Source organism: Ranitomeya imitator, chromosome 3, assembly GCF_032444005.1.
Source record: "Ranitomeya imitator isolate aRanImi1 chromosome 3, aRanImi1.pri, whole genome shotgun sequence".
NCBI classification, from domain to species: domain Eukaryota; kingdom Metazoa; phylum Chordata; class Amphibia; order Anura; family Dendrobatidae; genus Ranitomeya; species Ranitomeya imitator.
The window spans coordinates 841,938,118-841,955,708 of NC_091284.1; the positions used below are offsets into that span (position 1 = coordinate 841,938,118).

At 51.7% G+C, this 17,591-nt stretch overlaps 2 protein-coding genes across 2 annotated transcripts in view; one reads left to right on the plus strand and one right to left on the minus strand.

The window, feature by feature from the left end:
• CCKBR (cholecystokinin B receptor) overlaps positions 1-11,572 on the plus strand; it is an 86,557-nt gene extending 74,985 nt beyond the window's left edge. Inside the window, exons 3-5 of the mRNA XM_069759606.1 lie at positions 6,116-6,377; positions 8,373-8,500; positions 11,040-11,572. Coding sequence (XP_069615707.1) covers positions 6,116-6,377; positions 8,373-8,500; positions 11,040-11,572 — 923 coding nt within the window. The remainder of the gene's footprint in view (positions 1-6,115; positions 6,378-8,372; positions 8,501-11,039) is intronic.
• A 2,506-nt stretch (positions 11,573-14,078) lies between these two features.
• On the minus strand, positions 14,079-16,161 carry LOC138671867 (ribosome-binding protein 1-like). The gene is made up of 2 exons (XM_069759997.1): positions 15,649-16,161; positions 14,079-15,602 (listed from the first exon to the last, which is right to left on the minus strand). Exons 1-2 carry the CDS (start codon positions 16,159-16,161, stop codon positions 14,079-14,081), a joined length of 2,037 nt encoding a protein of 678 aa, XP_069616098.1.
• Positions 16,162-17,591: the final 1,430 nt, after the last annotated feature.

Consider the following 17,591-nt stretch of genomic DNA (forward strand, 5'->3'; position numbering starts at 1 on the left):
CCCCACCACTCACACCAATTTGTCATGAGCGGGATTGTTTGGTTGCCCCCTGGTTCTTTCTGAAGGGGATTTATCTATATCCCACTTCCCAGTTCCGGTTTGGAACTTGCAGCTCTCTGGCGCTCCCCCTTACCCTCAGGTGAGACCTCGTACTGCAACTAGGGTAATTAGTCACCAGAAAGGCTGCCTTACTTTGTACTGTATAATGGGCACACTGCAGCGAGGGCGATATAACTACTCCCACTCAGGCGCACACAGGACAAATCCCGCTGCCACCAGCTCCGATTTCTTAATTATTAACGTGTCCAGAGCCAACCCAGAATATTGGCATAATTCACTTCAGAGGACGTGACAGTACGTTATAGAGCAAGGAGAGACAAAGCTAGTAATTTTATTTATTTTACTACAAAAAAGGTAGGCAGTGTTTACAGAAGTATAAAAAGATATTATAAAAAAAGACAATTATCGTATGTACAATAAAATTACAAATAATATGGGATTAAAGTTGAAAAACACTTACCTTTCGTTATGTCATACCATTTCATGGCGGACCATGTGCTGTGGGAGATGAGCGAGCATATATCCAGATGCATCACCCCTGTATAGCAGCTAGACCCCGGACAAAGACACGTGAAGACTCCGCTTCACTCACTTATTTCCTAGCCTAAACCCAAGGCACTCCCCCTGTGGTGACCTCACTTAGAGGCTGAAACCTCCCCTTTACTTAGAGTTATGGGAACTATTTTTATGCCTAGCTCGCTGTATGAATCTCTTATACGAAATACACAATGATCAGGATGTGCCCCACATCAGGGGGATTCTTTTAAGTGTAAACATGGAGTAATTACATGACTCGCTTATGGAGAAACCCGCTCTTTGCACTCGTTGGGTTTAGCTTCTAACAGTTTCATGGTGTTTCAGATCCCTCGATGGACATCCAGAATATATAATTCTTATATCTGTAGCCCTGATCGGTGCCAATAGACATAACCTTCAGAGAACAATAGAGTCTCAGGCTTTCTGTACCAGTTTTAACCAGTACCAGGTGAGAGGGGGGAATGAGTAGGGTAGGGAGACTTGTCTGTCGCAGCATAGAGCGATATAAATTCTTGAGGGAGGGGAAGGAACATGAAGGGTTTAGGATTACACATACACAGACAGAGGGAGAAAGAGTGGCTCAGAATTCCAGCCTTGTGTTGGCAGGCAGAGGAAACTGCAGCTGAGAGCTCTGTATGTGTAAGTGAAGTAATCAGAGCTTTCCTATTTCCTGACACCTGATATAATAATGCAGAGTCCTGAGATAATAACACAGAGCTCTTAGATAACACAGCCCTGAGATTATAATGCAGAGCCCTGATATAATTATGCAGAGTACTGAGATAATAATGCATAGCCCTGATACAATAATGCAGGGTCCTGAGATAATATTGCAGAGTCCTGAGATAATACAACGCTCTTAGATAGTAACACAGCCCTGAAATTATAATGCAGAGCCCTGAGATTATAATGCATAGCCCTGAGATAATGCAGACACCTGAGATAATAATGCAGAGTCTGGAGAGAATAATGCAGAGTCCTGAGATAATACAGAGCTATTAGATAATAATGCAGACACCTGAGATAATAATGCAGAGTCCTGAGATAATAATGCAGAGATCTTACATAATAACACAGCCCTGAGATAATAATGCAGACATCTGAGATAATGCAGAGTCCTGAGATAATAATACAGAGCTTAGATAATAATGCAGACATCTGATATAATAATGCAGAGTCCTGAGATAATAATACAGAGCTTTTAGCTAATAATGCAGACACCTGAGCTAATAATGCAGAGCTCTTCGATAATAACACAGCCCTGAGATAATAATGGATACCTGAGAAAATAATGCAGAGGCTTGAGATAATAATGCAGAGTCCTGATATAATAATACAGAGTTCTGATATAATGATACAGTCCTGAAATAATAATGCAGAGCCCTGATATTATAATACAGAGTCCTGATATAATAATACAGTCCTGAAATAATAATGCAGAGCCCTGATATAATAATACAGAGTCCTGAGATTATAATGCAGGCACCTGAGATAATGCAGAGCTCTTAGGTAATAACACAGCCCTGAGATAATAATGCAGATACCTGAGATACTGCAGAGCCCTGATATAATAATAGAGCCTTGAGATAATAATGCAGAGCCCTGAGATAATAATTCAGAGCCCTGAGATAATAATGCACAGTCCTGATATAACACAGAGTCCTGAGATAATGCAGCGCCCTGATATAATAATGCAGAGCCCTGAGATAATAATGCATAGTCCTGAGATAATAATGCAGAGCCATGATATAATAATGCAGTGCCCTGATATAGTAATGCAGAGCCCTGAGATAATAATGAATAGCCCAGAGATAATATTGCAGATTACTGAGATGATAATGCAGAACCCTGAGATTATAATGCAGAGTCCTGAGATGATAATGCACAGCCCTGAGATAATAATGCACAGCCCTGAGATAATAGTGCATAACCAGGAGATAATAATGCAGAGCCCAGATATAATAATAGAGTCCTGAGATAATAATGCAGAGCCCTGAGATTATAATGCACAGAGCTGAGATAATAATGCACATCCCTGAGATTATAATACAGAGTCCTGAGATAATAATGCAGAGCCCTGATATAATAATGCAGACACCTAGATAATACAGAGTCCTAGGATAATTAGGCAGACACCTGAGATAATAATTCAGAGCCCTGAGATAATAATTCAGAGCCCTGATATAATAATAGAGTCCTGAGATAATAATGCCCAGCCCTGATATAATAATGCAGAGCCCTGAGATAATAATGCAGATTCCTGATATAATAATGCAGAGCCCTGAGATAATAATGCACAGCCCTGATATAATAATGCAAAGTCCTGAGATAATAATGCAGAGCCCTGATATAGTAATGCAGAGCCCTGAGATAATAATGAATAGCCCTGAGATAATAATGCAGAGCCCTGAAATTATAATGCAGAGTCCTGAGATAATAATGCAGAGCCCTGAGATAATAATGCAGAACCCTGAGATTATAATGCAGAGTCCAGAGATAATAATGCAAAGCCCTTATATAATAATAGAGTCCTGAGATAATAATGCAGATTCCTGATATAATAATGCAGAGCCCTGAGATGATAATGCACAGCCCTGAGATAATAATGCAGAGCCCTGAGATAATAATGCAGAGCCCAGATATAATATAAGAGTCCTGAGATAATAATGCAGAGCCCTGAGATAATAATGCAGAGCTCAGATATAAGAGTCATGAGATAATGCACAGCCCTGATATAATAATGCAGAGCCCTGAGGTTATAATGCAGAGCCCTAAGATAATAATGCAGTGACATGATATAATAATGCACAGCCCTGATATAATAATAGAGTCTTGAGATAATAATACAGAGTCCAGAGGTAATAATGCAGAGTCATGATATAATAATGCAGAGCCCTGATATAATAATGCAGATCCCCGAGATAATAATACAGAGCCCAGAAATAATAATGCACAGCTCTGATATAATACAGAGTCCTGAGATAATAATGCAGATCCCTGAGATAATAATACAGAGTCCTGAGACAGGAGTTCTGGATGTATGAGATAACAATGCAGAGCCCTGAGATTATAGTATAGAGTCCTAATATAATAATAGAGTCCTGAGATAATGCAGACCCCTGAGATAAACATGCGGAGCCCTGAGATAATAATGCACAGCCCTGATATAATAATGCAGAGCCATGAGATTATAATACAGTCCTGAGATTATAATGCAGAGCCCTGAGATTATAATGCAGAGTCCTGAGATAATAATGCAGAGCCCTGAGATAATAATGCACAGCCCTGATATAATAATAGAGTCCTGAGATAATAATACAGAGTCCTGAGGTAATAATGCAGAGCCATGATATAATAATGCAAATCCCTGAGATAGTAATACAGAGCCCTGAGATTATAATACAGTCCTGAGATAACAATGCAGAGCCCTGAGATAATAATGCACAGCCCTGATATAATACAGAGTCCTGAGATAATAATGCAGACCCGAGATAATAATACAGAGTCCTGAGACAGCAGTTCTGGATGTCTGAGATAACAATGCAGAGCCCTGAGATTATAGTATAGAGTCCTAATATAATAATAGAGTCCTGAGATAATAATGCAGATCCCTGAGATAAACATGCGGAGCCCTGAGATAATAATGCACAGCCCTGATATAATAATGTTGAGCCTTGAGATTATAACACAGTCCTGAGATAATAATGCAGAGCCCTGAGATTATAATGCAGTCCTGAGATAATAATGCAGAGCCCTGATATAATAATGCAGAGCTCAGATATAATAATGCAGAGTCCTGAGATTATAATACAGTACTGAGATAATAACGCAGAGCCCTGAGATAATAATACAGAGTCCTGAGTTAATAATGCAGAGTCTGGATATGTTGAAGGGGTTTTTTGTTTTTTGTTTTTTTAAATATCACTTAGGGGGGGGGGGGGGGTTGGGGGGGTGTTCCGGTATATGGGATCCCCATTGTCACTTCAAAACTGAACAGGTCCCTAAAATAATTAATTTTGTAAATCTCTTTGAGAACTTGCTGCTCCAATCGTAAAGCTTCTAACATCTTCACAAATGAGAACGTGTTACAGACGGCGCCAACAGGAGGGAGCGTGGAGCATTCATGTGCGGCCTGACTCTGGATTAAAGGGTTAATCATTTACAGATGGAAAATTGCTCAGTGTTAATGAAGTATACCTCTGCCAGGGGAACCCTGGGTAGAGCTCAGGGATAATAGGGCAGAGCTCAGGGATAATAGGGCAGAGCTCCGGGATAATAGGGCTGAGCTCCGGGATAATAGGGCAGAGCTCCGGGATAATAGGGCAGAGCTCCGGGATAATAGGGCAGAGCTCCGGGATAATAGGGCAGAGCTCAGGGATAATAGGGCAGAGCTCCGGGATAATAGGGCAGAACTCAGGGATAATAAGGCAGAGCTCAGAGATAATAGGGCAGAGCTCATGGATATTAGGGTAGAGATCAGGGATAATAGGGCAGAGCTCAGGAATATTAGGGCAGAACTCGGATAATAAGGTAGAGATCAGGGACAATAGGGCAGAGCTCAGGGATAATAGGGCAAAGCTCAGGGATAATCGGGCAGAACTCGGAGAATAAGGGAGAGATCAGGGATAACAGGGAAGAGCTCAGGGATAATAGGGCAGAACTCGGATAGGCCAGAGCTCAGGGATAATTGGGCAGAACTCGGATAGGCCAGAGCGCAGGGATAAGAGGGCAGAGCTCAGGGATAATTGGGCAGAGCTAGGGGTCAGGTACAATAGGGCAGAGCTCAGGGATAATAAGGCAGAGCTCAGGGATAATAGGGCAGAACTTGGATAATAGGGCAGAGCTCAGGGGTAAGAGGGCAGAGCTCAGGGACAGTAGGGCAGAGCTCAGGAATGATAGGGTAGAGCTCTGGGATAGTTGGGGCAGGGCTAATGGTCAGGGATAGTAGGGTAGATCTAAGGGATAATAAAGCAGAGCTCGGGGATAATAGGGAAGAGTTCAGGGATAATAAGGCAGATCTTAGAGATAACTGGGCAGAGCTCAGCTATAATAAGGCAGATCACAGATATAATAGGGCAGAACTCAGGGATAATGCAGATCTCAAGGATAATGCGGCAGAGCTCAGGGATCATAGGGCAGAGCTCAGCTATAATAGGGCAGATCTCAGGGATAATAGGGAAGAGATCAGGGCAATAGGGCAGAACTCGGATAATAAGGTAGAGATCAGGGATAATAGGGCAGAGCTCAGAGATAATAGGGAAAAACTCAGGGATAATAGGGCAGAGGTCAGAGCAATAGGGCAGAGCTCAGGGATAATAAGGCAGAACTCAGCAATAATAAGGCAGAGCTTAGGGATAATAAGGCAGAGGATGCAGATAAATGTCCAAGATTCAGGGTTTCTGCTGGCTTTTATGTCTCTCCCCATTACTTGTATAGAGCCCTCTCTTTATCATGTGCCCCTCAGAAAGTTTGTGAAGTTCTTGTCTTCTCCTCTTTGATCACGTCTCGCCCCTTACAGGTATCTCTGTCAGTGTTTCCACCTTCAACCTGGTGGCCATCGCCATTGAACGGTACAGCGCCATCTGCAATCCCTTGAAATCGCGAGTCTGGCAGACCCGATCCCACGCCTACAAGGTGATCGCTGCCACGTGGATCATGTCCATCTTCATAATGATCCCGTACCTGGTGTACAACACGCTGGTGAGCTTCCCCATGGCCGGGAACCAGGAGGGCTACCAGTGCCGGCTGAGGTGGCCCAATAGCCAGGTGCAGCAGGCATGGTGAGTGGTGCCAATGTATATTAGATACCTGTCAGCCTCACACGTGGTCATCTGTCTCCTCACTTCTCCTGGTGTTCTCATTTATGTCCCCCTCCCTCGTTATTAAGCTCTTTGTGTGATGTAAGGCTCTTATAGAGCAGGAGGACACAAGATGGATTACTGCTGGTTCTCTGTGGTGAGACCTGCTGTTGATAAGGTCTCATAAATTCTGTTTCTGGGGACAGACATGATGGCAGCGGTGCAGTGGGAGCGGCCGCCTGGTGTAAGACGAGCCAGAGAGGACAATGTCTCCATGGGGAATATAAGGCCGGAGAAGGTCATAAGCTCCACAAGGACACAGTATCTCATATTTACCTCCAGATTACAAGCTCTTAGTAAACAGGAGCGCAGCCATGTTACCACTAGCTACAACACGAGAGAACCAGGGCATCACAGGTCCCTGACCTCCACAGCACTATGACCATCTCTAAGAAGTGAAATCCGGAGCATCAGAGGCCCCTAACCAGGAGCCGGATCTCCACAGCACTGCAACCATCCCCGAAAAGTGAGTATCAGAGGAGCCTAACCTCCACAGAACTGCGACCTTGTCCAAGAAGTGACAACTAAAGCGTCAGCTGCTCTGACCAGGAGCCTGACCTCCATAGAACTTCAACCATCTCTGGGAAATGAGAACCAGTGTCAGCGGTCCCTTACAGGACCCTGAACTCCACAGAACTGTGACCATATCTTAAGATGTGAGAACCAAAGCGTCAACAGTCCTTGACCAGAATCTTGACCTCCATCCGCACTGTGACCATACCTGAGAAATGAGGGCTTCAGCGTTCTCTGACCAGTAGCCTGGCCTCCATCGACACTACGAACATCTCCGAGAAGTGAGAACTAGAATGTCATCTGCTCTGACCAGGAGCCTGACCTCCACAGAACTGCAACCATCTCCAAGAAGTGAGAACCAGAGCATCAGCAGTCCTTGACCAGAAGCTTCACCTCCACCCGTAATGTCACCATCTCAGAGAAATTAGAGCATCAGCGTTCCCTGACCAGGAGTCTGATCTCCACCGGCATTATGAACATCTCTGAGAAGTGAGAACCAGAACGTCAGCAATGCCTGACCAGGAGCCTGATTTCCACAGCACTGCGACCATCTCCGAGAAGTCAAGACCGGAGTGCAACTGTAGCTGCTAGGTCGAGTCTGACCAGTGATACGTTCATTTAACCCTCCGATAATGATCAGACAAGAGGAGCAGTCTGTCTTTGAACAAACCTTCCTAAGAAGATTTGTCTTCCATCCATGTCCAGTTTGTATGGCAGTAACGGGCAGTATTAAATAAAGAGCGTGACTGCACATGTGTGATGATCGTCCACCAAATTGCCCCATCCATGGTAGTTTGACCATTAACGTTCTTCTATATATTGTGCACCTGTCACTCACCATAAATATGTTGTTTACTCGGGGTAATCACCTCTGTTCTCCAGAATCCGGAGATGTTTATCTTTTGTTCCTGCTCCTCTCAGGTTCCTGAGATACAGTATGGCCCTCTCTTTGAATTATGTAAATCTAGTCCTGTTAGCCAAGTGGGTGTGGTCATCAAGACACACCCACAGAGAAAAGCTGAAGACTACACCCACTTGAATAACAAGACTAGATCTATATAATTTGAAGAGGGAAATATCTCAGTAACAGAGAGCAGGAAGAAAAGAAAAACATCTCCAGATTCAGAACAGCAGCTCCGACCTCTGATCAGTCCGTGGTTGCAGTCAAACTTTTCTTCTGTGGCCAGCATCGTCAGTGTGGCATTTCCCAGATATCCAGGAGCCACACATGGTGGTAGTACAGATCCCACTGGTGTGACAGGCCGCACATTGAGCATTAGGCGATCACAGCTGAAACTGGTAATGGGCTCTGTTGTGTTGGGGTTTTGTGTAACTTGTGGCCCTTGGGGGCCCTGGCTTTGAACTAATGTTCAGCTGGTGTCCTGTGTCTACTCTCTTGGCCAGGTACGTCATCCTGCTCACCGTGCTTTTCTTCATCCCCGGGGTGGTGATGATCGTGGCGTATGGACTCATCTCACACGAGCTCTACAGAGGCATTCAGTTTGAGATGGACCTAAACAAAGAGGCCAAAGGTACGTAATCCCCAGGGTCCCGCAAATCCCCCAAGATCTCCACATTACTATATTCCTGAATTACCGGATGCCATCTTGGAACGGAGGGAGGGTTCTAGTTTTGAATTTTCTTTTTGGGAGGCGTGAAAACACGTCACGCAGAATAGAAACAGGTATATCATCACCCTACAGTCCCAGGAAGGGAAAGAGTTAATCAAGGGGATCATTATCTGATGGATATAACCCAAGGCAGGACATGGATCAGATTCATTAGCATGACAGCCTCAGATCCATCTCTGCTGACACCCCAGGTCCACCAAGGCAGACACCCCAGATCCACCTCTGCAGATGACCCAGATCCACCAAGGCAGATGCACCAGATCCACCTCTGCCGTCATCCCAGATCCACCTCTGTAGACACCCCAAATCCACCAGGGCAGATTCCCCAGATTCACCTCTGCAGATGACCCAGATCCACCAAGGCAGATGCACCAGATCCACCTCTGCCGTAATCCCAGATCCACCTCTGTAGACACCCCACATCCACCAGGGCAGATGCCCCAGATTCACCTCTGCAGATGGCGCAGATCCACCAAGGCAGATGCACCAGATCCACCTCTGCCGTCATCCCAGATCCACCTCTGTAGACACCCCATATCCATCAGGGCAGATGCCCCAGATTCACCTCTGCAGATGACGCAGATCCACCAAGGCAGATGCACCAGATCCACCTCTGCCGTCATCCCAGATCCACCTCTGTAGACACCCCATATCCACCAGGGCAGATGCCCCAGATTCACCTCTGCCGACGCCCCAGATAACACCTCTAGATGCCCCAGATCCACCAGGGCAGATGTCCCAGATCCACCTCTGCAGACTCCCCAGATCCACCAGTGCAGACACCCCAGATTCACCTCTGCAGACACCCCAGATCCACCTCTGCAGACACCCCAGATCCACCTCTGCAGACGCCCTAGATCCACCAGTGCAGACACCCAAGGTCCACCAGGGCAGATGCCCCATACCCACCAATGCAGATGCCCCCAATCCACCAGGACAGATGCCCCAGGTCCACCAGGGCAGATGCCCCAGATCCAGCAGTGCAGACGCCCCAGATCAAGCAGTGCAGACGCCCCAGATCCAGCAGTGCAGATGCCCCAGATCCAGCAGTGCAGACGCCCCAGATCCACCAGAACAGACGCCCCAGATCCACCAGGGCAGACCCCCCAGATCCACTAGGGCAGACACCCCAAATCCACCAGGGCAGACGCCCCAGATCCAGGAGTGCAGATGCCCCAGATCCACCAGGGCAGACACCCCAAATCCACCAGGGCAGACGCCCCAGATCCAGGAGTGCAGACGCCCTAGATCCACCAGTGCAGACACCCAAGGTCCACCAGGGCAGATGCGCCATACCCACCAATGCAGATGCCCCCAATCCACCAGGACAGATGCCCCAGGTCCACAAGGCAGACCCCCAGATCCACCAAGGCAGACACCCCAAATCCACCAGGGCAGACGCCCCAGATCCACCAGGGCAGACGCCCCAGATCCACCAGGGCAGACGCCCCAGATCCACCAGGGCAGACGCCCCAGATCCACCAGGGCAGACGCCCCAGATCCACCAGGGCAGATGCCCCAGATCCACCAGGGCAGATGTCCCAGATCCACCTCTGCATACGCCCCAGGTTCACCTCTGCGGACACCCCACATCCACTAGGGCAGACGCCCCAGATCCACCAGGGCAGATGCCCCAGATCCACCAGGGCAGACGCCCCAGATCCACCAGGGCAGATGCCCCAGATCCACCAGGGCAGACGCCCCAGATCCACCAGGGCAGATGCCCCAGATCCACCAGTGCACACGCCCCAGATCCACCAGGGCAGATGCCCCAGATCCACCAGGGCAGACGCCCCAGATCCACCAGGGCAGATGTCCCAGATCCACCTCTGCATACGCCCCAGGTTTACCTCTGCAGACGCCCCACATCCACCAGGGCAGACGCCCCAGATCCACCAGGGCAGACGCCCCAGATCCACCAGGGCAGACGCCCCAGATCCACCAGGGCAGATGCCCCAGATCCACCAGGGCAGACGCCCCAGATCCACCAGGGCAGACGCCCCAGATCCACCAGTGCACACGCCCCAGATCCACCAGGGCAGATGCCCCAGATCCACCAGGGCAGACGCCCCAGATCCACCAGGGCAGACGCCCCAGATCCACCAGGGCAGACGCCCCAGATCCACCAGGGCAGACGCCCCAGATCCACCAGGGCAGACGCCCCAGGTCCACCAGGGCAGATCCACCAGGGCAGACACCCCAGGTCCACCAGGGCAGATCCACCAGGGCAGACACCCCAGATCCACCAGGGCAGATGCCCCAGAACCACCAGTGCACACGCCCCAGATCCATTATCTGCATGACAGTGTGCAGTGTTCCCATTGCTGGAAATAAAGACCAGTATAAAGATTATGATTCACTCCTGTTTCTGAACTCACGGCTATTATTTTGAACGCTACTGTAAAGATTAAAACCTTTGTATCGTTTCTCTACTTTGCAGCCAATAAGAACGGCGTCAGCGTCTCCATATCGGCATCTGCCAACAGCTGCGACGAGAGTGACGGCTGCTACATCCAGGTTAACAAACGGCGTAACACCATGGAGATGTCCACCCTGACTCCAGGAGACTCCAGCAATATGGACCGCGCCCGCATCAACAACTCCGAAGCCAAACTCCTCGCCAAGAAGCGCGTCATCCGCATGCTGATTGTAATCGTGGCCATGTTCTTCGTCTGTTGGATGCCCATCTATGTGGCCAACACCTGGAAGGCCTTTGATGAGAAGTCGGCCTATATCCTGCTGACTGGAGTTCCCATATCCTTCATCCATTTGATGTCTTACACTTCTGCTTGTGTCAACCCCATCATCTACTGCTTCATGAACAAGCGCTTTCGGAAAGCTTTTCTGGCCACGTTTGCAAGTTGTGTCAAGCCTTGTCGACGTTTTCGTGAGTCGGAGGAGGACATTGGCGCCACAGGGGTCTCTCTGTCCAAGTTCAGCTACACCACGGTCAGCAGCTTGGGGCCGCCCTGAGCGTCTCACACTGACGGATTGGGACTCCCCTCTCAGGACTCCAGTATAGACCACACATCCACCATCCTGGCGCCCCATGTAACGTGTGGGCGAGCTGCTCTCATGTCGCCCGGCCACTGATGGACCTCACCACTGGTTCCTCCTTTTTCCCTTGTGCTGTCTCGTTTTTTCACTGGATCCACTATGATAGACACATAACATGAGTGCGGCTCCGAGGACGCAGAGACAATCCGTCATGTCGTACCTGTCTTGTAATCTAGTTTGGAGGCGCTCATGATATCAGACATGGGGCTTCGAACACCATACAGTGCCATGAGGGTCTGCACCAATCCTTAATCTGTCCCATCAGAACTAGGGATTGTGGGAATACCAGAGGTTGCTGACAATATAACGCCGGAGTCCTGAGGGTCAACCTGGGGTCCTGTGGACATTCCTGGGGTTCAGAATTCTGCGGCTAGTGCTTGGGTCCGGGGTTCTACGGTCAGCATCCGGGATTTGGGTTTTGGAGCCAGTGCTGCTTTCCAGGGTTCTGTGGGTACAGGATTTCACGGTTAGGGCTGTGGTCCGGATTCAGCGGTCAGGGCTGGGGTCCGGATTCAGCGGTCAGGGCTGGGGACCGGTGTCGGCACTGGGGTCCGGATTTAGCGGTCAGGGCTGGGGTCCGGATTCAGCGGTCAGGGCTGGGGACCGGTGTCAGCGGTCGGCGCTGGGGTCCAGATTCAGCGGTCAGGGCTGGGGTCCGGATTCACGGTCAGGGCTGGGGACCGGTGTCGGCGCTGGGGTTTGGATTCAGCGGTCAGGGTTGGGGTCCGGATTCAGCGGTCGGCGCTGGGGTCTGGATTCAGCGGTCAGGGCTGGGGACCGGTGTCGGCACTGGGGTCCGGATTCAGCGGTCAGGGCTGGGGTCCGGATTCAGCGGTCAGGGCTGGGGACCGGTGTCAGCGGTCGGCGCTGGGGTCCAGATTCAGCGGTCAGGGCTGGGGTCCGGATTCACGGTCAGGGCTGGGGACCGGTGTCGGCGCTGGGGTTTGGATTCAGCGGTCAGGGTTGGGGTCCGGATTCAGCGGTCGGTGCTGGGGTCTGGATTCAGCGGTCAGGGCTGGGGACCGGTGTCGGCACTGGGGTCCGGATTCAGCGGTCAGGGCTGGGGTCCGGATTCAGCGGTCAGGGCTGGGGTCCATTCCTGCATCTTCTTCTCCACAGTCCTGCATCCCGTTTTCGTTACATATTTGCACAGCCCTACAGATTATTGTGAGGATGAATTCACACCTGCCGCCCTGGGTGCGGATCACTCCTGTAGATAAGTGGAGGCTCCCGGTCGGGGCGGCTGGCCGTCAGTGTAGGATTGCAGTGCAGTTGCCAGTCTGCTCGCCTGCCAATCTGCGTGGACTCTGCGGTTGGGCCGGTGGCGGCTGCGGCCTCACTGCTGGATTTCTGGGTTGCTCTTTGCTTCATTCCAGCATCAGTGATAAATATTTCATCAGCAATGATGAATTATATATCAGTGAGGAGCGGCGATATCCCCTGATATCCAGACGTATCACACGAATGGACGGGCGACGCAAGAAATACATTTATTCCTCTCCTAATGGGGCGGCGCAGGGTGAGCTGTGTGTGCAGGCAGGGGTGGAGGAGAACATCTACAGGGTTATAATACTGTCAGTAATGTGGGGTGTTATCACCGGGGTAGTCACCATGAGCTGAGACTAATGAGGAACTCGGCTCTGCTACATCTGACTGTCAGCTCTGCTACATCTGACTGTCAGCTCTGCTACAATTCCAATATTTAAAGGAGAACTGCAGTCGCCCATGAACCTTCACCTCCATGTCCGTATTGGCGCCTCCTGTGGAATATTGGTGTCCGGCCCAATGTGTTAGTTGTCCTGTAAACAGTCCAGTGACCACTAAGTGCCACCAACAAGTAGAAGGATCCATATAGTCACATTCAATAGGTTTCATGTCTTCACTCCTTCAAGGATCATTGATGTCACATTATACGTCTGGTTTCCTCTCGTCGCTGTCGGGTTTAATAGTAGAAGTGTCCGTGGCCGCTACGTGACCGCATCATTGTCCCTCCTGAGTCACGGTGGATGCTGCCGCGCTACGCTATGTCCTTGCTGTGGATTAAGTGCTGCAGGCCGGCGACGAGACCGAGGTTATTGATATTCCCAGGGCCACTCTAACGCCCACGACGCGCGCCGGGGCCTGCATGCTGCGACCTTGGAGGGAGAGTTCCTGTTACACACCCTTTATAGCAGTGCTGGGGACTCCGGGTGATAACTGTGCCGCAGGACAAGTGACACAGCCCTGAACAATCACTAGTTAATGTAAGGAGATCCTGGAGGTCTACGGTGACAGGCGGCTGCACCAGAGACCTTGAGCGACGCGGCCGTCATATAGGAAGTCCGAACATTCATAGGTGCTGGATCTCGTATAGCAACTAGAAATGGCGGCTTCTGGGTGATGGCAATGAAGAGCGTCCCATCCTTCACAGCTACACCAACATTTATACAAGAAGCATGATGTGGGCCTGATCCCAGCCGCCCTCCATGGTGTGAGCCTGACTCTGGCCGCCCGCCATGGTGTGAGCCTGACTCTGGCCGCCCGCCATGGTGTGAGCCTGACTCTGGCCGCCCTCCATGGTGTGAGCCTGACTCTGGCCGCCCTCCATGGTGTGAGCCTGACTCTGGCCGCCCTCCATGGTGTGAGCCTGACTCTGGCCGCCTGCCATGGTGTGAGCCTGACTCTGGCCGCCCTCCATGGTGTGAGCCTGACTCTGGCCGCCCTCCATGGTGTGAGCCTGACTCTGGCCGCCCTCCATGGTGTGAGCCTGACTCTGGCCGCCCTCCATGGTGTGAGCCTGACTCTGGCCACCCGCCATGGTGTGAGCCTGACTCTGGCCGCCCTCCATGGTGTGAGCCTGACTCTGGCCGCCCTCCATGGTGTGAGCCTGACTCTGGCCGCCCTCCATGGTGTGAGCCTGACTCTGGCCGCCCTCCATGGTGTGAGCCTGACTCTGGCCGCCCGCCATGGTGTGAGCCTGACTCTGGCCGCCTGCCATGGTGTGAGCCTGACTCTGGCCGCCCGCCATGATGTGGGCCTGATCCCAGCCGCCCTCCATGGTGTGAGCCTGACTCTGGCCGCCCTCCATGATGTGGGCCTGATCCCAGCCGCCCTCCATGGTGTGAGCCTGACTCTGGCCGCCCTCCATGGTGTGAGCCTGACTCTGGCCGCCCGCCATGGTGTGAGCCTGACTCTGGCCGCCCGCCATGGTGTGAGCCTGACTCTGGCCGCCCTCCATGGTGTGAGCCTGACTCTGGCCGCCCGCCATGGTGTGAGCCTGACTCTGGCCGCCCTCCATGGTGTGAGCCTGACTCTGGCCGCCCTCCATGGTGTGGGCCTGATCCCAGCCGCCCTCCATGGTGTGAGCCTGACTCTGGCCGCCCTCCATGGTGTGAGCCTGACTCTGGCCGCCTGCCATGGTGTGAGCCTGACTCTGGCCGCCCTCCATGGTGTGAGCCTGACTCTGGCCGCCCTCCATGGTGTGAGCCTGACTCTGGCCGCCCTCCATGGTGTGAGCCTGACTCTGGCCGCCTGCCATGGTGTGAGCCTGACTCTGGCCGCCCTCCATGGTGTGAGCCTGACTCTGGCCGCCCTCCATGGTGTGAGCCTGACTCTGGCCGCCCTCCATGATGTGGGCCTGATCCCAGCCGCCCTCCATGGTGTGAGCCTGACTCTGGCCGCCCGCCATGGTGTGAGCCTGACTCTGGCCGCCCGCCATGGTGTGAGCCTGACTCTGGCCGCCCTCCATGGTGTGAGCCTGACTCTGGCCGCCCGCCATGGTGTGAGCCTGACTCTGGCCGCCCTCCATGGTGTGAGCCTGACTCTGGCCGCCCTCCATGGTGTGGGCCTGATCCCAGCCGCCCTCCATGGTGTGAGCCTGACTCTGGCCGCCCGCCATGGTGTGAGCCTGACTCTGCCCGCCCTCCATGGTGTGGGCCTGATCCCAGCCGCCCTCCATGGTGTGAGCCTGACTGGCCGCCCTCCATGGTGTGAGCCTGACTCTGGCCGCCTGCCATGGTGTGAGCCTGACTCTGGCCGCCCTCCATGGTGTGAGCCTGACTCTGGCCGCCCTCCATGGTGTGAGCCTGACTCTGGCCACCCGCCATGGTGTGAGCCTGACTCTGGCCGCCCTCCATGGTGTGAGCCTGACTCTGGCCGCCCTCCATGGTGTGAGCCTGACTCTGGCCGCCCTCCATGGTGTGAGCCTGACTCTGGCCGCCCTCCATGGTGTGAGCCTGACTCTGGCCGCCTGCCATGGTGTGAGCCTGACTCTGGCTGCCCTCCATGGTGTGAGCCTGACTCTGGCCGCCCGCCATGGTGTGAGCCTGACTCTGGCCGCCCTCCATGGTGTGAGCCAGACTCTGGCCGCCCTCCATGGTGTGAGCCTGACTCTGGCCGCCCTCCATGGTGTGAGCCTGACTCTGGCCGCCCACCATGGTGTGAGCCTGACTCTGGCCGCCCTCCATGGTGTGAGCCTGACTCTGGCCGCCCGCCATGGTGTTTGCTTGACCCCAACTGCCTTCCATGGTGCGCAACTTACTCCAGCTGAATGCCACGGTGTGGTCCTGACCCTGGCCCCCTTCCTTGGTGTTGGCCACATGTTGACCAGCTGCCACGGTGTGGTCCTTGACTCTGGCCGCCCTCCATGATATCGGCCTGACCCCAGCTACCCATCACAGTGTTGGACTCACGCCGGTCAGTGTAGGCCTGACACCTGCCGCCCTCCATGTTGTGAGCCTAGCCCTGGCCTCCTTCCATGGTGTAACCCTATATAAATCCGCATAATATGATACCAGTACTGCTACATAACCCTATTTAATGTGGATTTTGGGGTCTCTATGTGAAGAAATACAACTGTGATCAAGGCTCGCAGCCACTGTGCACCTCCATTCCTGCCTCCTGAGTGGTGGCCATCCGTCACATCCATATTGCCAACTTTCCTGGAATATGGAGGATTGGTCCAAGAAAAGTGAAAACCTCCCAGCTTCCATGGGAGGAACAGTGCCAATAACAGAGGCCGAGACTGACCTTTATTATGCACATATATAAGTTGGTCGCCCCACTGGACATCGCCCTACCCTGGGGTCGGTGGGTCTTGGATGCCCATACCTGGATGGTAAAGCTCCGCTCCACCCAACAGTTTACACAATCTGATGATCTGCGCTCAGATTTGGGTTGAGGTTGCCTTGGCTCTGCACGCACCTCCTCACCGCTAGTATTAAGAGCAGTAGCGACAGGAAGTGTTGACATGGTTCCGTGATCCCCCACATATCGGTCTTCGTTGCACTGATGCCAGTTGTAAATATGTTGCCATCAGTAAAAGCCAAATCTCTCCATTATATTTTGTATTTGGAATTGTCTTTGTATCTGCATCACCCACCAAACCCGTAGAAAGAGCACACGAGTCAACGGAGGGGCCACACGCGTGACTCCACACATCGAGACCAAACTCGAGTCTGAGATGTCTCCGGCCATATTCACGAAGCGATGGACCTGAAGATGATATATGTGTCTGTACGTGATCATTACTGTGCTGGAATAAAATAATTATCTACAGAGATCTCATAGAATCTATGTGTATATAGCGTCACATCCATCCGCGGGAGTTACAGAGGCCGTGTGTATATAGCGTCACATCCATCACCGGGAGTTACAGAGGCCGCGTGTATATAGCGTCACATCCATCCCCGGGAGTTACAGAGGCCGCGTGTATATAGCGTCACATCCATCACCGGGAGTTACAGAGGCCGCGTGTATATACTGTATAGCGTCACATCCATCCCCGGGAGCTACAGAGGCCGCGTGTATATAGCGTCACATCCATCCCCGGGAGTTACAGAGGCCGTGTGTATATAGCGTCACATCCATCACCGGGAGTTACAGAGGCCGCGTGTATATAGCGTCACATCCATCCCCGGGAGTTACAGAGGCCGTGTGTATATAGCGTCACATCCAT